The sequence below is a fragment of the Anarhichas minor genome, unplaced genomic scaffold (assembly GCF_050575085.1).
Source record: "Anarhichas minor isolate MPS153535 unplaced genomic scaffold, ASM5057508v1 ptg000026l, whole genome shotgun sequence".
Classification (NCBI taxonomy): domain Eukaryota; kingdom Metazoa; phylum Chordata; class Actinopteri; order Perciformes; family Anarhichadidae; genus Anarhichas; species Anarhichas minor.
In genome coordinates, this window is record NW_027466472.1 from 6277502 (window position 1) to 6300330 (window position 22829).

At 42.6% G+C, this 22829-nt stretch overlaps 2 protein-coding genes across 2 annotated transcripts in view; one reads left to right on the top strand and one right to left on the bottom strand.

Annotated features, from left to right (window-relative positions):
• Positions 1 to 222: 222 nt before the first annotated feature.
• egfem1 (EGF-like and EMI domain containing 1) overlaps positions 223 to 22829 on the bottom strand; it is a 51498-nt gene continuing 28891 nt past the window's right edge. The window contains exons 17-38 of the mRNA XM_076100308.1: positions 17983 to 18117; positions 17378 to 17512; positions 16244 to 16369; positions 15783 to 15914; positions 15395 to 15523; positions 15175 to 15306; positions 14688 to 14816; positions 11140 to 11268; positions 10313 to 10441; positions 8657 to 8785; positions 8428 to 8556; positions 7928 to 8056; positions 7684 to 7812; positions 6334 to 6465; positions 5922 to 6050; positions 5593 to 5721; positions 3653 to 3781; positions 3266 to 3394; positions 2961 to 3089; positions 1614 to 1742; positions 1008 to 1136; positions 223 to 302 (exon numbers count right to left, since the gene is read on the bottom strand). Of these exons, the coding sequence (XP_075956423.1) occupies positions 223 to 302; positions 1008 to 1136; positions 1614 to 1742; positions 2961 to 3089; positions 3266 to 3394; positions 3653 to 3781; positions 5593 to 5721; positions 5922 to 6050; positions 6334 to 6465; positions 7684 to 7812; positions 7928 to 8056; positions 8428 to 8556; positions 8657 to 8785; positions 10313 to 10441; positions 11140 to 11268; positions 14688 to 14816; positions 15175 to 15306; positions 15395 to 15523; positions 15783 to 15914; positions 16244 to 16369; positions 17378 to 17512; positions 17983 to 18117 (2807 nt within the window). The remainder of the gene's footprint in view (positions 303 to 1007; positions 1137 to 1613; positions 1743 to 2960; positions 3090 to 3265; positions 3395 to 3652; positions 3782 to 5592; positions 5722 to 5921; positions 6051 to 6333; positions 6466 to 7683; positions 7813 to 7927; positions 8057 to 8427; positions 8557 to 8656; positions 8786 to 10312; positions 10442 to 11139; positions 11269 to 14687; positions 14817 to 15174; positions 15307 to 15394; positions 15524 to 15782; positions 15915 to 16243; positions 16370 to 17377; positions 17513 to 17982; positions 18118 to 22829) is intronic.
• LOC142959125 (EH domain-containing protein 2-like) lies at positions 19965 to 22547 on the top strand. Its single transcript, XM_076100309.1, has 6 exons — positions 19965 to 20185; positions 20305 to 20481; positions 20724 to 20821; positions 21221 to 21633; positions 21735 to 21899; positions 21987 to 22547. The coding sequence occupies exons 1-6, from the start codon at positions 19965 to 19967 to the stop codon at positions 22545 to 22547; spliced, it is 1635 nt and encodes a 544-aa protein (XP_075956424.1).

Here is a 22829-nt window from a genome sequence, read left to right on the forward strand (position 1 = left end):
ATGGTCCTTTTGAGGGCCCCTCACATGCCTTGTCCACTGGGTGATGATTACCTCGAGCTCCAGGCTCAGGGATGGAGTGCCAGTTTCTGACAGCTGAGTACCAGTTTCACAAAAACATAGTATTACTAGCATCACCTTTTACCAAGATGATCTGAGTAATGCTTCAACAGAGCCAAGTCCCATGTTCCAACGTCCAGTCAGGACTCTGCACCTCAGCTTGGGTTATGTGGTCGTGCTGCCTGCTCTTCTCTTTCTTTGGGACACAGAAAAGTTCAACGGTGCTGGGGTTTGGTGTAGCAGTGCTGAAAAGGGGAAGAAAAGCAAGAAAGACATCAGCACTATTTGAAAATCAAAAGCAAATGTTCTGGGGTTTTGGAGGAGAAGTAACTGGTACGTAGTCTCCCGTGTGCTTGGCTTTGAGGAGGTAAAACAAAGACAGCCTCGAGCCCGGCTCCATGCTGGGTGCAGATTAAAATAACTGTCAGGAGACAGGAGCAGCTATTGAGGGTGACAGGGTGACACACCGAGTGATGGGGCTCAGCCTCTCGCACTTCATGACACAGTATTTCACTAAAGCTGGTTCAGCTTTACAGCCTGTGACCTTGTGTGTGTGTGTGTGTGTGTCTATTTTGCCTTAGCTTGACAACCCAAGTTGTGTGTGTGTGTGTGTGTTTTAGCATTCACAGCTTTTTAAACGTTTTATTTAACCTTTCTTTCTCCAGTGTAATCCATTGAGATTTGAAATCTATTTCATAAGGGTTCCTGATCTTGATGGCAGCGTGCATAAAAACACAGATAACAGACTTCAAAACAAAACAGATAGTTAAAAAACATCAAAACTTCACATAAAAGTGACAGCAGACTTAAAACCAATTAGGAAATCGCATCTATCAAAGAATATTCATTCCACGTAGGGTCAAGTACATTCAGTGCTCAAATGATCGCTTACTCTAACATGAAATTAAAATGATTTGAATAGGGTTAGCTTAGGTTTAGCTTAGGTTTACCTTCGCTACAGGTGGGGCCCAGCCAGGTGAGCGGGCACAGGCATCGCCCACTCAGCCCATCACAGCGGGCCCTGTGGGAGCACCGACACGGCAGGGAGCAGTCGGGGCCATAACGGTCTCCACCGCAGTCTGAGACAGAAGAGACAGAGTGGTAAGGTGAGAGAGAGGTTTAAAAAAAGGAGACGGTGTGCATGACACACTGAACCGATTACATTTTAAAGAAAACAACATGATGAAATCCCAGACAGAAAGTATCACCTTTTCAAATTTGAATAGTCATTGACACTGTGTTTGATTACCGCCAGTGTATTGCAAGCCCGGCGTAAGGGTTAGTGTGTGTACGATTTAGACTGGTTACAATTACTCAAATGCAACACAGAAGATTGTGTGTGGAAGAGAGAGAATACACTACTACAACTAATCATAATGATAATAATAATTTAGTAACTGTATGTCAGTACTTTATGAACATTTTCTGATAATGTTGTTCACTGTAATCGTGACATGACATTTTCATAACGTTTCATGGCTATGACACTCTTTTTCCGAATTTCTCCTCATTAAATCTGAACATTGAAAACATGTTTCCCTCAAGGCGGACTCTACCTTTTTCACATCTCTGTCCTGTCCTTCCTGGGGGACAGAGGCACCGTCCGGTCGATGGGTCACATGGGGAATCGCCAGCACAGTCACAGGACTGTCCACAGCTCAGTCCAAACCTGCCAGATTCACACCCTGACAAAAAAAACTGTATGGTTGTAGTTAAGAGCACTTTGATTGTCTTAACATACAAAATATAAATTGGATGCATAAAGGCAACTGGCATTCTTTCACATGATCACTTTCCATATAAAGGATAAGTTAACTAACTAAACATTGCCCCATATAATTCAATTCAGACCTGATGATGAATGACTGTGAGGATGAGCAACATATTCTCACTTTTCTATCTTTATGGGCATGTTAAAATGTAACACCACACTCATGCGGTCTTGGAACCTATTGGCTATTGCCTGACGGTCTATCGGCCTATATTTCTGTGGGCCAAGACTTCCTTTTCCATGCACTGCTCATTGTTGACAGTCCCATTCGCAATTCCATTGCGATTGGAGACCGTAATTGGAGTTGAGCGACAACGTGCACGACTGGATTGTATCACAAGCATCCAGTTTACGAGCTAATTCTGATGCCAAAATCTTTTCAATTTTCCTGAAGTTTGTGCACATGAGTGCAGCTCATATGTTTGTGCACGTGTGTGTTAATCAATACAATCACTAAATGAAAGCTCCAAAAATAAGTACATACACACAAAACGGGCGCAAGTGCATGTAGTTAAGAAAACAGATCCACTCGTGTGCACAAGTGCCTGTAGTGCACACAGACAAGAGCCAGGCTTTGTCTCTGGAGCCTGTGGCTGCAGCTGGTCTGCAATGCTCAGTCATACTGTAGCTCCTGCTGGGACTGAAGTGGCCATTTAGGCGCTCACACAGCGGCTGAGAGCCCCGCGAGCAGGCAGGAGGGCACAGGGATGTAACAGGAATGCATTAAGCAGTCGGGGAAACACCTGTCTCTCATCAAATAACCAGGCTGCTTGCCTGCCCACCTACCTACTAGCCTGTCTGTCTGCCTGCCAGACACCACTCTTTTTTTCCTTCTTTTTTTTTGCCGGGAAATCTCTTATTCATGTTGCTCGTATCTGCCCGTGTTGCAGCTGCGCATCCAGGTGGCTGTGTGCACAGATGTGTGAGAATGTGTGCTTGATAGTGTTTCTCTGCTCAAACCCCTATCAAGTACAGATATCTGTTTTCTTTAAAGGGGACTTTGTTTAATTCAATTAAAATCTCTCTGTGAATCTTACATCGATTTTTGACCCACCTTCCCTTTCTGGCAGCCCACTGAACATGCTTAAATGTGGTTTTATGGATTTTAGTAGATAGTCGTGTGTATACTCACGTCTTTGGCATTGTGGGCCATAGTAACCGGGTGGACACACACATTGGCCTGTCACGTGGTCACATGTGTGCCCCACTTTACAGTCACACATGTGAGCACAGTTCACTCCAAAGAACCCCGGTGGGCATTCTAAGAGAGACACAAGACAATGAATTCATGGTTGAGGCTACTTGTTTCAGCGTATGGTTAATAATGGTCATGTAATCATGTTGTATCAAGGTTCATTCAAGTTATTCAAGTGTCAGTGAGGCCACTGGGAACCTTATTACCAAGTGTTTGTGTATTACATGTGAGTGTTTGCATACTGTGTTGGCAGGCGTGGCCATAGAATCCAGCAGCGCATCTGCAGGTGCCAGTAAAACGGTCACATGTCCCATTGTTGAGGCATGGACACTCTTCTGCACAATCCAGCCCATATGTTCCCTGTGAACAGGCTGCACAAACACACACACACACACAAACTAAGTTATACATCTTCATTTCAGCAGAAATCGTATTATAAGAATGTACTGCGAGTATTGTCCATAAATGTAAACTTTAAATGAAGCTGACGAATTGAAGTGCTTTTCTTTTTCTCTTATCAGTTTTGATGTTGGTTATTGTTGTTTTTTGATTTCCTGTGAACAGCACACTGTTTTGTTCAGTTCAGACTATTTTCTGTCGTGTCCATGAAGTTGCCTGTGAAGTTGTACCAGTGTCACAGCGGCGTCCGGTCCAGCCTAGTCCACACTTGCAAGACCCATCGCCGGGGTCACACAGACCCACGTTCTGACAGCTGCACGTGTTCCTGCACTGCAGGCCGTAGCGCCCCCGAGGACATGCTAAAAGAAACATTCAGAGAATATCAGGACAAGACAAAACCTACAGGCCCTTCAGTTCTACTCGGCAATCAGTAACACACACGGACAACACACAGAGCAGTTTGTCCGTCTCTTTCACACACACACACACACACACATCTATACAAGATTGCACTGACCAAATGTATGTTTATTTAAGCAATAGTTCATTAAAAAGATGGCAAAGCAGTCTTAATTTGGCACTGATATAAAAGAGTAATCATGTTTCTCTGGGTAATTTAGATTGGGAAAACAATAAGCAAGCAGTCTTTGATTTTCCTGTTTATTTACTTGCTTCCTTGCCAAATCAAGCGACACGGAACACAGAGAACGAGCTACTTATAGGTTTCTGTAAACATTCAACAAGAGGGACTTAAGAGGCGGTACGTCCAATGCAGGAGACTAAAGGAGAGGACATTTAGCGCAGGCAGTAATGGAAATCCCCGCCTTGCAATCCAGCTGAATTGCTGATAAAAGGGAGTGATTAAGAAAACAGCCCTGTGATCATCAGAGGCCTCACACGGAGGAAATGGAGAATTTGTTACTTAAATATACAGCGAGAAATGTTGAGAAATGCCGCATCGTTTTTAGTGGTTTCTCACTTTCCAGCTGGGCTTCCTATTTCTGAAGAACTCATCAGGGCCAGTGGTTCCCACTGATGCATGTCAGCTACAGTGGTGACTCTTTGTGTACTCAAGAGAAGGATAAAAGATAAAAAGCTAGAAACAAACCATGTTTTATATCTATGATGCATTTTTAAAGTTGAACAATGAATTGTAATTCAGTAGATAGGGATTTATCCTTGCCTTTAAAAGGTGAATACTTTTAACCCTAATGCCTTTACCGTTAATACTACTTTTGTTTCACTTGAATCATTTGCTAATACTCACAATAACTAAGTATCACTACTGCTGCACATCTTAACTACTGACAATCCAACTATATTTAACAGAGTAGATATCATTTCCTGTTTTCTGGTGCATTGTAACAGGTGGTTGGATCTGACTATGCTTGCATGAGGAAATGATGTATACATTTCTGATTTCATCCAGAGGAAGTGGTTGGCCCCAGATCACAAGATATTAAAACAAGCTGGAAACTGATTTAATGACTAATTTAGAGACGCGCATTGTTTATTTAAACCCGAGAATGTCTTAATGCTTGCATGTAATTGCAATTTCTGTTAAATTAACTTCTTTAATGTTATCAACTCGATGAGTAAAGTGAAGAGGATGACTGTAGTCAAAGCTCCCCTATGTAACGCTTTACAGAACAGAAGATGAGTGAATATTAACAATAACATAGATAATACATTTTAGAAAAAATATATAACTGAGCTTTCGCTTGGCTGCCTGCTAGACCAGTCCTTACAATATTATACAATTGGCTTTGGAGACATGAGCCTTTAGGCTACGGCTGCAGCTTTATGTCTCAAATAGTAAGATAAAACCTATAGGCCTACAGCTGTGCAGGTCCTCTAGATTTCCCTTTATACATTTTCAAATATCAAATAATATTTATACTATGTACGTGCTTCTGTATTTGTGTATATTGTGTGTGTGCTATGTGAGAATCTGCCTTGCTGCGAGGTAGTAGTGCAAATATATTTCTTATATAACATACATATATATATATATATATAATTGAGACTAAACTTGACTATTAAAATGATTCATACACTCATAACATGCACCAAATAAACTTGGTAAAATTTTCAGTGATATCATAAACAATAAGGACTGGTGTGTCATAGTTAAAAGCATAAACAAGCAATACATTTGTTTTAGTGTTACCTTGTTGGCAGGACTGTCCCATCCTACCAGGGGCACAGATACACTTCCCATTTGCTGAGTGGCACTGCCCTCCTTCCCCACAGGAGCACAGCTTAGCACAGTCCTTCCCGTAGTACCCACTCGGACAGCCTGCATAAATAAACATGTCTTCATTCACACAAACGTTATGAAGATAAATATCTTCTTTTCATAAGCCAGAATTCTCCAATACAACGAAGAAACTGAAATGACCAACATCCCTAAAACACTAAGTCCCAAAAATGATAATAAAGGGGTGCAGGAGGACTTTCAATGTGGAGTACAGACAGGTGCAAGGTTTCCAGACTCACTTGAGCTGCAGTCAACTCCAATAAAGCCAGGAGGACAGTAACAGATTCCAGTCCTGAAGTCACAGCGACCACCATTGATGCAGCTGCATCTGGACTTGCAGTTTGGCCCAAAAGTCCCCGCTCGACATCCTGGAGATGAACCACAGTCATGAGTCGGAAAGGGAATTGAAAATAAGGGAAAAGGTCAATCGTTGTTATTGGACTGAGGTTTTTAGGGTATTTTACTTGCAGGATACAGCAGACAAGTAACAAGGAAATTATTTGTAAAAATATGAACATTTCACAGTCGATCATAAAAAAATGACTTTGACTTCAATGGAAATCTACAAGTTGGGCCAAATGTATACACAGCTACCACATTTCTCCCACCCAGCTCCCTGTTTTACAACAGAATGGTACATATTGCACTTACGCAGCTCACAGCGTGCCCCGTAGTAACCAGGTAAGCAGCTACATTTCCCCGTCACAGGATGGCACTGCTCTTCATCTCCTGAACATTGGCACAACTTGCTGCAGTTTTGCCCGAACATGCCAGCAGGACAAGCTAAGATGATACATCCACAAATATATCACATATACACAACAGTGGGACTGTTCGTTCAAATTTAGAAAGAAGTGGGCATATGATATGCTGACAGCTCCACAACTACAGTAATGCTAGCTAATGCTAGCTAGCTATAAAGTAGGGTTAGTTGATTAGAACAACTTTTTTATTTTCTTTACATAACTGTAAGCAACGTGTAAATGGTAAGTTAGTGAAAAGTTACAGTAGTTTGTGCGAACAAAGACTTGCGCCATTTTGCTCTCCCTCCTCTGTTACTCTGAACATACTGGGGCATTCGCTATTCACTGGTAACAAAACCAAAACTCCCAACTACCCTCTCCGTTGTCCAAACCCCAATGGACGCAGAGCGACATTCTTTCACACAGCCTTTCTGCATACATCCATATATACTCATCACAATAATGAATGGAGTCCACAGACAATCAGTCATGGCCAACAAGATGAATCTGTGAACCAAACATGTTTTCGGGTGAGACCGCAGTACTCAGTTACTCAGTCAGGCAGCAGCAGGCAGCGTGGGGGACAGATAAGCAAGGGCTCCAGACTAAAGAGGCAATTACAGCGCTGTCATTATGCATGTCTGCCTTCCAAAGGCCCTTATCCGCCGCCGAGGAGACAAAAACAATGCCTTCTGTTTTACTTGGCAACTGGTGTGTAACATTTATCAGATGTCTGGGGAGCGTGTGAGGAGAGGAAGGGAGCTGAGGTGGTGAGGGGGGGAGGTAGAAGTGGTGAAGCTACTTGTATACAGTCTTAAAGGGTATGGTCTACATAATGAAACATTAGCATAAAGCCCTGTGACAGTGAGGGTTTAGTGCCGGTGCAGAGTGCATTTCCCGGAATAGAATAAACGGTAATCTTTCCCAGGAGGACCAGGAGAAAAAAAAGGAAAAGAAATTTTTAATCAGTATTAACGGAATGATTCTTGGTGATCACTTTACTCCCATGGTGCCTTGCCTTCCTGATGGGAGTGGTGCGTTTCAGGATGACAGTGTTTTAGCAACAAAGCCCATATGTCAGCCATGGTTTTAAATGCATGACAGTGATGTTAGCCATGTGCCAAGGCTCTCTCAATCACCAGGCGTGACATTGTGCAAGAATTGAGTTTGCCTTTTACAACTGAGCAAATCAAAATGCTACAAATTAATACGCTTGCAAGACTTATTTTGCCAATTTACGTTTTCTTGTCATTCTTACTTTTCTCGCAGCCAGTCCCTGTGAGTCCAGCTGGGCACCCACATCTCCCCGTCTCATGGTGACAGGACACCCCGGCTTGGCACTGACACCGTTGGGCACAGGAAGCACCGTAGGACCCCGGAAGGCAGGCTGTGTGTCGACATACACGTGCAGGTACACATCAGCCAGTTTTTCTCTCGTGTTCAGCGCTCCTCAATTGCCACTTTCATTCCGTTTCAATTTCCTCGGCTCCTTACACACTCACGTCTGTCACACCTGGCTCCCCTCCAGCCTGGTTCGCACTCACAGCGGCCCGTCGCATGGTGGCAACTTGAACTACGGACACAGTCGCACCTCTGCTCACAGCCCCCTCCAAAGAATCCCTTAGAACAGGCTCCAAAAAATAAAAGACACAAACGTACGCATTCAGACAACACACAACATTAAACTCCGAGAACAACACTTTATGAAATAGATGGCTTTTATGATTATTTACCAGAGGCTAATTGCACCAAGAGTTTTGAGCCAGCAAGATGTATGATTCCAGGAGTGAACCTTCACTTTTGTTATGCTGATGCTACACGAAAATATTTGTAAATGCTGCACAGAGGGAAACTGCTGGATGGCAGGTTGACTATGTATCTATACATCTTAATGGGGCAGGTAAAACACTGGTTACAGATAAAACTGTATGTACTATACCAATAAAAAAAAGCTAAATAAGAACTAATATCCTGTAATACAACAGCATTGATGTGAAGTCACCTGACTGACAGAGCTCTCCTATCCAACCTGGCAGACACACACATCTTCCCGTCACTCTGTCACATCTCCCTCCATTCGTACAGCTGCAGGCTTCAGTGCAGTTCTCTCCATAACGTCCTTCCTCGCACTCTAGGAGAGCGGGAAAGGGTTTAAAGGGTTTGAATAGTTTAAGAGTCGTGTGTTTCCCTTTGCTTCCTCCCGATGTAATACATTGTGCTGTAGGACTTACCTAACTCACAGGCGGCTCCAGTCCAGCCGGGCGGGCAGGAGCAATGGCCAGTCGTTCTATCACAGGAGCCTCCATTTCGACACAGACATTGACCAGAACAGTGTTCCCCATATTGTCCTGCGGGACAGGCTGAACTCACACACATAACACAGTACAGTGTAGTGAGTTAATGACATGAATGGGTTTTAAGAAAATAATGCACACAATTGTATAAAAGTTTCGTATTAATATAAATACTAAGCTTGTATGATATTTGTATCAATGTGAGATTGATTATTAAATAATATTGATCATCCAACAGTATGCACCATGTCCATCTATCTAGCTCAGTACCAGGGGCGGAAGTAGCAAATTATATTTACAATTACTGTAGCAAAATGTTTTTGTGTACTTTAAGGACTACTTTTTTGAGTATTTTTTATTAAGTACTAACACAAGAATTGTACTTCACTACACTTCATGTCACATCCATGACTGAGTAAAAACAAAATTCATATGAAAAGGTCCTGCAGGTGTGTCTGGGTTCGCAGTGTGTGCTCTTTGCAGTGTGTAAAAACTGTGCAGTCTCTAATTTGCTTTGTGTTCGTGGCTGCAGCCGCTGTGGAGTTTGTATTGTTTGCGTGTCCACGTTGTCTGCTTTGGTGATGTTTTTATGTGGTGTCCATAGCTCGTTTTATTTATTGTTGATGATTTTTGTACAATTGGCTGAGTTTTGTCTCTTTCCCGGTTACTTCTTGTCAGGCTACACTAAGGAAGGCAGTTGTATCTTTATGCTATTGATAATCACTTGTATGCACAGACTGCAGAGTGTCTGTCTGTTGGTTTGGAGCGAAAGGGTCTCGCTGATGTTGTTCCACTTGTGTATGAGTTAACATTCAATGCAATCTATTTTGTAACCTATATATTAATGGATAGTGACAGTTATTTTACTTTTTCTACCTCTGCTCAGTGCCCCATGGTCATGTCTATTATCACTTATCATCATTATCGGGTCGGTATGGGTTTGCACATGAGACAGCTGAAAGTCAACAATTAGGAGGGAGCAGCCCACACGCTGTCCGATACACATACTCATATTGATGCTACAAGTAAACCTGTATCTGCAATTATCTTTCATGTTTTTACTGCTGAGGTGTGCATTGTTTTTATTTTTTTATGTGCATATATTTACACCCATGCAAGAAACCGGAAGGGTATTTCTACTGATCTCAACCTTCTGAAATGATCATGTGAATAGTGCCTCTAAAGGATGATACCAGTGTGATTTACAAATTGTGGCTCTTTGACTACAAAGTGTCTGCTTTTTCAGCTTTTGCGGACCGTTTTTGGAAACAGGCAATTCAATTGTAGGTAGCGATTGCTATCCATTGATTTATAAAATGTAGAAATAAACTATCAGACTCTTTAAGACTTGCCCAAGTTGTGTAACATCAAGTTTGTCGAGCCAATTTTAAGAGTCTACTCATCAATATATCTCATGAAAATGGATGAAAACCGCAGATAAAATACATCCAACTTTCCAAAACGCAGTAGTGTGGTTTGTAAGATGGATAGCTGTGATGTAAAGTATAGGTTATTTGTATTACATGAGCTAAGACATGCAAACCCACTGGTATTGCCCTTTAAGAAAACCATGCTGAGTGATTAGCTACTCACACAGTTGGCAGCTGACTCCAGTCCACCCTGCTGCACAGCTGCATCGCCCGGTGACGTGGTCACACCTGGCTCCGTTCTGACACTCACAGGTCTGACTGCACTGCTCCCCAAAATTACCGTCTGGGCATTCTACAAACACAAACCACACATGCATGATAGCAAAATACAAACAGAGGACAGCCAGTGTTGACTTAAAATGCAACTGCAGCTTATATTTGCAGCAAATGTATGACACCAAAGAGCTTAAGGACATTTTGAGACATTTTCATCACACATACTGTAAACGCCTCCTTAATGATGAAAGTCCAAGATGACATTTGGAGTCTTAAGACAGGGGAAAATCCACTAATGACAGAGATGCATCATTAAGTCTTGCGAGTGGCTTTCTGCTGACTCCAGCTGTAGTAGTCAGGACCACAAAATGGCACTGGCAAAAGGAAAGTCTTGAATAAGACTGCAGAATGACAGACTAAGACCTTTAGTGGGGATTTCATTGGCTTCATTAAAACAAACGGCATGAAACTTCAGCATGAGAACATTGATTGGTTAGCTACTAAAGAGTCTTCTCCCTTTCCTAATGTTGATCGCTATAAACACGTGGGTGCATTTATCCAGAATAGACCTCAATTCAACCATGTGTGCCAGAGGGCACTCTTGTCCCTCCTTCCTCCACCCTTACCCATCCCTAAAAAAAGTCATTGGCAATGTCTCATTATAGAGATAATTATCCACAAACACATCATAGTTGTGTTTAAGGAGAGGATGTCGTGATGGGCTGCAGTGAGGACCTCCCTCACACCCCGTTTTAATGATGTGGCTTCCATTACCCAGAATGCAGTGTGGTCCTGCCCAGCCGGCAGTGCATAGGCAGGCTCCTGTGATGTGGTGGCAGCGGGCACCGTTCCTGCACTCGCACATCTGGCCACAGTCAAGACCGTAAAAGCCGTCCGGGCACACTGTGGGCCAAGATAAAACATCCGACTGGTTAGAACTGGCAGCTTCACAGAAGAGGACAGGAAAAGGTCTAGATAGATGCCAACATTTTTATTTTATTTTTTTAGTTCTTTCTCTTCCCTTCCTCATCTCTCAATCGCTCCTCCTACTTTCCCTCTCCGTCTTACCACCTACTGGAAATACCAATATCAAATTGCAGTACCACGCTGCGGCTGTTCATTTGCAGAGCGTCTGCGTTCGTTAAGTGAGCTCATGTCCCACATGTGTGGTGGATCTGGGCCACATCAAAGTCGACGGCGGCTCGGAGGCCGTTCTGTTTTAAGGGGTAGAGGGGGCACAGAAAGCTGGTAATTAGAGCACCTGCTGAGTCAACAGGCCCCACCAAAACAAAGCAAAAGCCAGGTTACTCTGCCCCCCTAACACACATGCACACATACCTACAGTATCACTGCTGATGCAAGGAGATGCCAGTGTAAGAGTCTGTTTGTCATTCCCAAGGAGAGCCAGAGAGATTGTTTAAGTGTGCGTAGAGTCAATTGACACTCAGTAAGTTTGGTAAACACACTGCCTCCCATCCACAAGAACCAAGCCAGAGGCAGCGGGATGAATGAGCCTTTCCACTACTGGGACCTAAATATTGTCTGTAAGCATGACTTCACCAGAGCAGGAAAGAATGACTGTTTATTCACAGCCTATTTTTGATCGCTCAATTTCTCACTGTAGAGATCACATCCCAACTTAAGAATAATAGTTGTGTTTTGCAATAAAAAAGTTCTTCCATTCTGGTTTTTATTCACAGGAGCGCTGCTCTTTGCGCTGACAAAGTTTGAGTGATTGACAGCGGTTGCAGACGTTTCTCTCTGTTTTCTATTGGAGTAGTATGTGAGAAAATCTGGTAAGGGTTTGGGTAGAGTCTGTCCCAATTATTGCAGCAGCCAGCAGTTTTTTTATTTTTATTTAATGTATGCGCTACCTCTTCTTTTTAGGGAAAGCAGTGGACCGTGTTACCAAAGGAAGCCACAAATTGGGAGTGCGACAGAACTGTGTAACTTGGTGGGTTTATGTATTTTAAATGCCACAATACTCGGGGTGTTTCCCTACAGTTTATGCATCATACACTCCTTTCTCCTGCTCCAGTTGATGATGCTGTCCCACTCCTCCTTTTTTTCGCCCTGAAGGCCTCAAATTGTGAAAATCATCCTTCCTGCTCAGCAGTTTCTGGCATGGCCATCGCTGTGTTCCCACGCTGACAGCGTGATGTCTTTGCTTGCCTCTGTAGTGGTTAGGCTGCGATGTTATTAAAGCCAGCCCACTGAGGATGCATTTTAACCCAGCTGTACATTAGGTCTGTGGTAGTACTGTAGCAAAATCGTTTGTCTTCTGTTTATTATTATGATGGCAATCGCTGACACCATGGCAACATCATTCTTTCTTGCGGGAAAGTGTTTCAGGAATGTTTCTCTGAAACATAATTTATTAACAGATGACGCGGGCGCTCAACGCATCTATGATGATAAAAAAAATAAACATAAAACATCTCAGATGAGTGATGCACCCCTTTAATGAGGTCTTTATTCCTGGCACAGTAATCACCTCAACATGTGAAACACTTTTCTTCCTCTTCAAACGCAGCAGACAAAGGAGCACAGAAACTCTACAGTAAATCTTCAGGGGATGTACTGATGCCTCTGAATGGCAAAGTTTATTATTTGTTTATGCCAGCAGGGGGCGACTAGTTCCCATATTAAACACAGAGAAGCAATCTGTCATCTGATATTAGGACAGTGTCTGCAAGTGTTTGTAAGTTAAGACTCTTCCCTCTGAGTCTTTGTTTATTACAGGATTCGGTCCATCACCACACACACACACACACACACTGTGCCATCGCTGAAAGACTCCATCTCCAGACTAAATGAGCTCTTTAAGACAGGCGGATTATTTCCAGATCCCTGGTTGTGTAAGAGCCACTGCTGTCAGCCCATAAAGCAGGTCCAGGGACCACACAGCCGGGGGAGAGCAGACCACAGAAATAGAGCGGATAGAGAGAACATAGAATAGAACTTCCTGGTGCCATTCAGGGTCTATAGACTGGAAGAGGTCAACACAACAGCAACAGAACAACACTGTTTCTTCGACAATAGCGCGGATGTTCAAGTTCTTTTTACTGCGACCAAATGAACTATTTTGATGCAAACATCAAAGCAGCAGACCAGAAAACGGAACACTATTCACGTTAATTAAAGAGGGGGTCTGGTCTACAGGACCCATGTCAGCACAATTGCTTGTTTCCTCTGACAAAGCCCGAGTGAAATGTTTAGCATCAACCACAAGAATGCTCGGTGAAAGTATGCATTTTGCCGTAGCAACAAGCTCTCCGAGTCTTGCACTTGAAACCGTTGTGTGGACGAATATCGCCTGCCTAGAATCCAACACTGAAAAGAGAAAGTCATCTCTTTCCATCTTAATTCTGTGAAACAGATGAACTAAGCGAGATCTGGTCCTTCTCACAGCGCAGGCCTCTTCCTGACTTCTCCTGAAGGAAGAGGCCCAGCAGAAGACTGAGAAACTGGACACCTCTGTTTGAGGAGAAAAGGCCTTCAGAAAACCGAATCTGGTCAGACTGATAGCCTTATTTCCACACGCGACGTCCAATCAGAGTGACGTCTGCGTCTGAGGCCATTAGACTGTTATGGCTAGGGATGTGAAGCTCTGTTCTAGTGTGACACGGCCATGATTTACGATGCCCGTGTACTACGGAGGTGGTATGAATTTCTGGGCCTGGTAGTACACTTGCACTAAATCTTACACTTTGTAATAACATGAGGCCACTTCAAGTCAGAAGACTATAATCAAGAACAAATCTATTACATTAAGACTCTTGCACCGTTGGTATGTTTTGTAGTTTGGTAAAAATATGATGAGAATAATATTAGTTACATGAAAGGTTTCCTGTGGCAGGATGCTTGAAAAGACTGCTCCAAAATGACGAATAAAAATCTCGGGATTTGTGTGGTATTAAAATGGTTTTCATATGACATCACATGGACAATCTGATGATTCGTTAAATCTGTGGGATGATTCGCTCACACTGTGAATCAGAAGACTGTCCTGCAGCGCCCTCTAGTGTATTAAGACTAGTTATACTTGTGGAAGGAAAACAGAAACACACCTTTTAGTGACAGATGCACAGGACTTTCAAAAAATACTCTCTGGTACATTAATATTAACATTGTTGAATTCAATAAAAAGTGCCAAGTGGACCTTAAATCAATCTTTCAAGTCTATAACTATTTATGTTTGGGTTGTTAAAGATTGATTAAAGGTTAAAAAGACTCCAAACATATAGAAAATGTTGTATAGCTTGACTTAAGATACCATCGGGAATAGTACAGTCACTAATCAGAAACAAACTAAATCTTACTTTTTTCACAGTAAGTGCCACCATGTCCAGGTGAACATGTGCAGGCTCCACTCACGTGGTCGCAGAGGGCTCCGTTCTGACACTGGCACTGCTGGACACACCCCTCACCATAACTGCCATTCACACACTCTGAACATGTGAGAGAGGCAGATGAAGAGTGATTTAGCAAAACAATATTGTAAATCTTAAGCATTTAACCGAATGTAGGAATACTATCTTGTGTTATGTCATGTTGTACTAAATATAGCACCTGGAGGTACATCCAGAACTGTAGAAGCTTTACATAAGCTCCTAAAATCTCTAAATATATAGTATATTCCAAGTCCCTGGGAAATGTACAGAAATCATAAAATAAAAATATGTAACGATAAAATATAATATCCAGAAAATTACTTTCAGGATATTGTAGTGACAATCGCCCCATGGTGGCAGTGTGTGCTGAAAAATATCTTATTAAAACTGTGTGACGTTTAAGAAGTTAACTTACTCTTTTCACAGTGGTCTCCGGTGAAGCCGCCCTCGCACGCACAGTGACCGGTGACCGGGTCACAGTCCAGAGAGATCTCTTTGCACTGGCATTCACTGAGACACTCCTGGCCCCAGTAACCAGACTCGCATGCTATGAAGTTCAGCAAATGTTGCGCTCAGAGATATCTTCAATGTTGCATTTAGATTAATTTTTTTATGAGGATAATAACAGTTCTTACATGTTGCACAGTCGTGGCCTCTTTTGCCCGGAGGGCAGATGCAGCGTCCAGTCTGTGGGTCACAAGTAGTATCAGGGTGGCATGAACAGCGCCTTAAGCAGCCTGGTCCATGGAAACCTGGGGGACACTCTGTACACAACATGACATTTATAGGATGCTGCTTTAGTGCTGTTTTTAGATGCTGTTTTTGACTGACACATGGTTTGTAGGAACTGAAAATAATGTAAATGTGTATTGCATATATAAAACAAATCAGTCAATTGCAGTTTAATCACTTGTTCAATCATTGCTACATTTTTGTGTTTCTTTGAGACATACAGATTTGAATTAATGGTCAAAATAGTCCCAAAAATGTTTTTTTCTGTTTCTGGGTTAGATTAAAACTCACCATTTTGGCAGAGGTTCCCCGTGAAGCCTGGTTTGCAGTCGCACACACCAGTCTGCTTGTTGCAGGAGCCTCTGTTCTCACATTTAGGACATGGTGACTGGCACTTCAACCCCCAGAATCCATCAGGGCAGTCTGGGGAGCACCAAGTATCTTTCAGATTAAGTGAGCAGTAAGCCACGTATGTTAGTTATTTCTCATTAAAGTCCTATAGCCACGTATGCTTGGATGTTTTGGCGGAGGAAATGTATTAAATGGCAAGTAAGCCAAACAGCAAAGGAATTGGTTTGGTTTAAAGAGGCAGCAAACAACCCAAAAGTGCTGGTTATTCAGTGGGCTAATACTGAGGTCAGTGAGTGCAAACACCACAACATAATTAGGTTAACATTTTCTGAAATTAAAACACAAATTCAATGGAACATAAAATATATATATTTTTTTAAAAACATACAAAATAAATGTACCTTGGTGACAGGAGTGTCCCGTCTTCCCAGCAGGACAGATGCACTGTCCGGTCACAGGATCACAAGGAGCTCCTCCACAGTCGCAGGTCAGACGACAGCTCTCGCCATAGCTCCGGGATTGGCAGGCTAGCAACACACAACAGATTTAAAACGTTAAAAAGAGCAGCAACAGTTAGACACAAGACCGGATTGTGTAACATTCCAAAAAGAGAACTGCAGAAATACTAAATCATTTTCTGTTTATTTATTCAGCCTCTGCCAATAGCCTCTGCAGTAGTAACTGAAGTAAATTACCCCTGTCATGACCTGGCCTGCAACTTAAGATAAATACAATCCAGAAGATGTGGATTCCTTTTTTTTATTTTTTATTTGGCTTTGACAAACCCAGCAAGCCGAGGCGTGGAATGTGCATTAGTGCTGACATGCTGTAAAACTGCTTTGAGGCTCCTGAACAATATACAGTATCACTTTAGATCACAACACAGAAGGTTGAGCTTTCCATCAAGCAGCCGAGTAAACAGCCAGAGGACACCCTGCAGTGGAGACACACTCGTACTTTTGGTTTGTACAGTTTGCAATAACAAGAACACCTGCACTGACCAGGTGAATTAAAAAAGAAAGCGTAATTTATTTCACCCACTAAATCCACTCAATCCATCAAAGGAGGCAGAGCATGAATAGAAAAGGACAGAATAAAGATAGATTCAAAGGTGAATTGAAAAAGATTGTGACAAAGCTTGAAAACATTCCCGAAACCCATAACTCATAACAATTTGTGGTGACATCAGAAAGGGCACGCATTTACACATGAAGTATGCAAACAATGACCACACATGTAGAAACGTGTCGGTGTACAACCCCACGCACTTCACATATCCACACGTATGCGTAAAATAGGACAATGATCCTTTTCTATAAAGGTTATGGCCACTTGAGAGTGCTGTGGAGTCGAGCTTTGAGGGGGGACGTCATAATTTAACAGGAGTGTGATAAAAATATTGGAAAAGTAAAAAAACAACGATATCTTATTTTAAATGAAATTCTACTTGACTACTTACATTCTTTTACTGTAACTCACTCATAGTTTGATGCACAATGCCCTTTAAATTGCATTAAAGCAGCTCTTTGTCTCACCCAGCTGACATTTATGTCCATGTAGGCCTGCAGGACATCGCTGACTGCATTCTCCGGTCCCGGGGTCACATGACCCTCCACCTGGACAGTCACATGGCTGCTCACAGCCCGCACCAAAGAAGCCAAGCTCACATTCTACAAACACATAATCAAAGTGGGAAGATTAACGGACAATCTCAGCACACACTTCCAAACATTCTGAGACAGGTTATTAGGATTTTGACCGGCGATTGACTTGATTCCGTGATCACAGCAACTTCTTAAACTGCTTTTCCATTGTAGACCATTAAGTCCAACATGCCATTGCAAGGACGCCGCATGGCCCCAAGTGTATTTCCCCTCAGCTGCTGACATTGCTGCAACTGTAGTCCCATTACTGCGCCAGGAAATGCACTTAATGATGTTTGAAGCTGTGAAATGGTCAACACAGTAATATGTCCACTAAATCCACTTGTGGCTGAGAAGTGCAAGTTAGACAGTTGACCTGAAAACTGGATGAAATGTAACTAAACACAAATCATATCCATTCACTTCTTAGAATCTGAAGCGACGTGCTGAGGTGGTAGTTAAATAAATGAGTTGGGTGTTTTGAGAAGCGCTTATACCTTTCTCACACTGCGGGCCGTGGTGTGCAGCCTTACAGACACAGCTCCCTGTTTTGGGGTCACAGCCAGTGGAATGTTCTTGAGCACAGTCGCATTCCTTGGAACAGCCTGCACCGTGCGTCCACCTGGGACAAGCTGAGGGACGGACGAGATCAGTTAGAAAACAGACAAAGGTCGACAATGTTCTCATGTTTGTGTGATCAGTGGTGGGATGTAACAAAGTGAAAGTACATCTGACAGGCCAATATTGTACTTTTACTTTGTGGTTACTAGTTAAATTATTGTAGAGTGAAAAACATGTATCTCCAAATTTGGTGATTTTGAATTTAAATGTTTCTGACTAACTGGAGGATTGAGTGTGTTGAGAAAATTCTCCTACTTCTTAAAGCTAAATAAGCTATTTAAAACCTTGGAGTAGCTGGAAAATGCGTCGTCACAAAGCTCAACACAGGGCTGTTTTCCTTTTAGAGATACATTGTTCTTACAGATTAAACTAGACATCAATATATAAAGTCGTTAAAATTAGCACAACCATACAGCAGTGAAACAAATTTCACACATTTATACAACAGTAATATTAATCTACAAACATATAACAAAACACTAACGGTGACCATTTCATTGCACAATAAGTACTTTTACTTTTACTTAAACAAGGTTTTGAAAGCAGGACTGTTACTTGTAACAGTATTTCTACACTGTGGTGTTGTTACTTTTAAAGGCACAATGAGGAGGATTTGTCGGTTACGATGTGTAAAGACATCTTTCAAAGTTGGCCCCCCCTCCCCAGCCCAACAATACTGGACGAGCACGCCGCCTGACCACAGTTGTTACGATGCTCCCTAGATGGTGAAAGACAACCCCAGATTCACTTCTATTATGGAATGAGCGTTGTCTGATTGGCTCGCTTAGGTTTGCGTTATTTTTCTGTGTTGGGTCCGCCATTTTCCCAGCGTCCTATTGGATCCGTGCTTGCCTTCTGGCACTCGCTACGTTTTTTTTTATAGATGTTGACGCCTAGAAACATCCTGCAAAATAAGAAAAAACAAGCTGAGGGCAGGGTCTCTGCAGATGCAGACACCCTCACACACTTCTAGTGGGTCACAATAAATGAGTGAGAGGGATTATGTCTGTCTATTTTTGAGTCTATACATTGTTTTTTAGGAAAATCCTACTCATCCTTTAAGTAGGATTTGAATAATTTTTCCACCACTGTTTATAATATTTTACAAAAAATATATACATTTTTTCTGAGGTTAAGCAAAGAAAATAAATGATCATAGCAACTTTTGTTTGTTAAAGTGAAGGTGGTGGAAGTTAATTAAGAAAGGAATGTTGAAATGTAACCTCTACTATCAGATTTCATTTTACTATGAGCCAAAACTAACACGCCCAACCACCAAGTTATCACAACATCATACTTCTGCAAGTTTAAGTCACGTGACCTCCTGTTTTACTTGATTTACAGAATTTCATTCAAAATGTTGGCGCATCGTTCATCGTTACTGCTGTATAATTACAAATCGAATTTGAGACCAGGCTCACTATTTGGCAAAGCAATTTCCTACGAACTTTGTTGTGTTGTCTGTAGTGTTTTGCAAACTTTATCACATTAGTAGCAGCATTGAACAAATGGGTGAAAAGTGTTATGTAAGACTTTTAAGACTCAAGCAACCGCCACATAATCACTCGGTGTTTAGAACAATCTGCATGAATTTTGCCAAGATTCTCCCTACTCGGCAACAACAACAAAAGTCTGAACTCCACTCCACCCTGTCCCTCTCGACGTTGGCTTTATGTTAGGTCCAGCTGCAGGCTCTGGTTACACCCTCTCCACCCTCTCAATGTCCCGCTGCAGGATGGAGCAGACAGCTGTGAGAATCTGATAATATTTCTTGTGCACATTCTCCCATCGTTCGGTTTGATCTTAGAAGAGTGAGCAGCCTTTCACACCGAGAAATTAAGAGCAAAGATTCATCACCATGTCCATCCGGAGGCTTAGGAGCAACCCTAAAACACTGGGGGATGTGAATTTAGTGACAGAGGACCTGAAGAATCTTTATTTTAAGAGGCTGCTGCCGATAGAGAAATACTATTCTTTCCATCACTTTCATTCTCCGAGCTATGAGGACGCAGAGTTTGACAGCAAACCAATGGTCTTGGTGATGGGTCAGTACTCAACAGGAAAGACAACTTTCGTCAGGTAAGAATCAGAACATCCACGCTTTTTCAAACTGCAGATTTTTGCATGTATTCTGCTGAATGTATTAAACTGATGTGCTGAGGGGGGATAACATTGTTAATGGTGGTTTTGGACTTCAGGTATCTCATAGAACAAGATTTTCCGGGTAGCAGAGTTGGGCCAGAGCCAACCACTGACTGCTTCACTGCCCTCATGTATGGTGAGGTGGAAGGAGTCATCCCTGGCAATGCCCTCACAGTGGACCCGAAAAAGCCCTTTCGTCACCTTGACCCTTTTGGAAATGCTTTTCTGAACAGGTGATGCTGTAGGAATCACTAGACTGAAAGAGAGAGGGGAAGATATTCCTTTTTTTTCTTCCTTTACTTGGAGATATTTGAACATTTTTACCAATGTCCAGCTTTAATTAGCATAGAAGTACTGAAACAAACATTGCACTGTGAAGCTATTTCATGCTATGCATTCATTAAATAAAGGCTAGTGGGAAATAGTAAAGAGATTGTTTTGAATGCTTTATGTTGAGGCATTTTCTTCTTTGCAGGTTTCAATGCGTTCAGATGCCAAATCAAGTCCTCGAGAGCGTCAGCTTTATCGACACACCGGGCATCTTAACCGCTGCTAAAAGAAAACTGAGCCGAGGTGAGACAGAATACTTTTCTAGCTTCCTTTCAGTAGAATTATTGGGTCTTCTTCTACTTCCATATATTCCGTTTTAGAAAGTTGGAAAGCATTGTCGCTGTCAGGATGATTGACGTTCCTGGTAAGAGGAGAGTCATTGCAGAGGCAATGAAATAATAATATGTCAACACTTGAAGCCAGAAGCACAGCAGATGAAAGTAATATGACTGAGTTGGGAGGAGACGAGCAGTAAGTAACTGGGCAATCTTCGATTTGTTTTATGAATGCATTAATCTGTGGGTGTAACTGAAAGTGAGGGCCACTGGGATATGCATGTTCCTCGAGGTGTTCAGGCAGTGAGGCTTGCCCGATTACGTACGGCCTTAATGAAAACCCAGTGTTTTCGTTCCTTATCCCCAGGCTACGACTTCCCAGCAGTGCTGCGCTGGTTCGCAGAGCGTGTGGATCGAATCATCCTGCTGTTCGATGCACATAAACTAGAGTTCTCTGATGAGCTCACTCAGGCCTTTGGGGCCTTGTGTGGCTATGAGGACAAGTTGCGCGTAGTTCTCAACAAAGCTGACAGGGTGGACTCGCAGCAGCTCATGAGAGTGTACGGCTCCCTCATGTGGTCGCTGGGCAAAGTGTTTCGAACCCCCGAGATCTTGCGGGTTTACATTGGATCTTTCTGGTCAGAGCCCAGGCAGATGTGTGACCACTACCAGCTGTTAGAGCTGGAGGAGGAGGATCTTTTGGCCGACATAAGGAACCTGCCGCGCAATGCTGCCGTGCGCAAGCTGAATGACTTGGTAAAGAGGGCACGCTTAGTAAGGGTAAGAGATCTCATATGTTCAATTCAATCCCATTCTTTACATAAATATTTACAAATTGAGATGCAGTTATGATGATTTTTTTTTTTTATCTCCCCTCTTAGGCTCATGCTCATATTATCAGCTATCTAAAACAGGAGATGCCAACACTTTTCTGCAAAGAAAGCAAAAAGCACAATCTGATTTACCAACTTCCGGTGATTTTCACCAAGATCCAGCAACGGCATCGAGTCCCAGCCGGCGACTTCCCTGACTGCACCAAGATGCAGGTGGAACATTACTTTTTAATTGCTGTGCAAATACCATATTATCAGAATGTTCTGTGAGCTTAACATGTGATTGTTTACCTTTTTCAGGAGAAACTTTTGAGTCAAGATTTCTCAAAGTTCAAGACACTGAAGCCGAGTCTGATGGCTTCCTTGGATAAACTCCTGACCACTGACATAGCAAACCTGGTGCCTTTACTTCAACAACAAGAACTGAGGAAGAAATCCCTCCCTGGTGTGTTGGACGGTGAATTTTTGGGAACATTCAGGCCTGAGCATTACAAAAGAGATCCCTTCAAGGAACTCAAAAGAGACGAGGAGAGCAGTGAGACAGACTTTGACGAGTGGCTGGTGGAGAAATACAAGCCAAAGTACGATGAGATTTTCTTCAACCTCAGTCCAAACGAGGGCAAACTGAGCGGCAGCAAAGTCAAAGAGTGGATGACGACCACCCTTCTGCCCACCTCTGTGCTTGCTCATATCTGGAGGCTGTCTGATGTGGATGGCGATGGCATGCTGGACAATGACGAGTTCGCTTTGGCGGTCCACCTTATTGAGGGAAAACTAGAGGGCCACTGGCTCCCCCGAGAGCTGCCGTCTCACCTGGTGCCACCGTCAAAACGGCTAAGTTCAGCCAGCGATGAAGAGTAAAACATGACACTGAAAGGAGGCTAAGGCTCTGTGTACAGTATTTGTACAATTTGTACATAATTTCCTAAATGTAGCCTAATCTGTTAGTAGCATATTTAAAAAACTAACCAAATGTACAGTGCCTGTTAATGAACCTGAGAAGGTGTTATCCTTTTCATTTCACTTCTACATTCAGTCAAATATCCACCGAAATGATAGAAATACAGCAGCAATGATCTTCAATTAGGTGTAATTTCACTTTAGGTGATACATTTGTTTTGACTTACACATAAGAGTTGCTCA

What these genes read in the sequence shown, in the direction of transcription:
- LOC142959125 (XM_076100309.1), top strand. Translation starts at nt 19,965, where the DNA reads ATGTCCATCCGGAGGCTTAGGAGCAACCCTAAAACACTGGGGGATGTG. An exon ending in GGAAATGCTTTTCTGAACAG is followed by an intron (nt 20,482 to 20,723) that starts GTGATGCTGTAG and finishes TCTTCTTTGCAG; the next exon opens with GTTTCAATGCGTTCAGATGC. An exon ending in AGAGGGCACGCTTAGTAAGG is followed by an intron (nt 21,634 to 21,734) that starts GTAAGAGATCTC and finishes CTCCCCTCTTAG; the next exon opens with GCTCATGCTCATATTATCAG.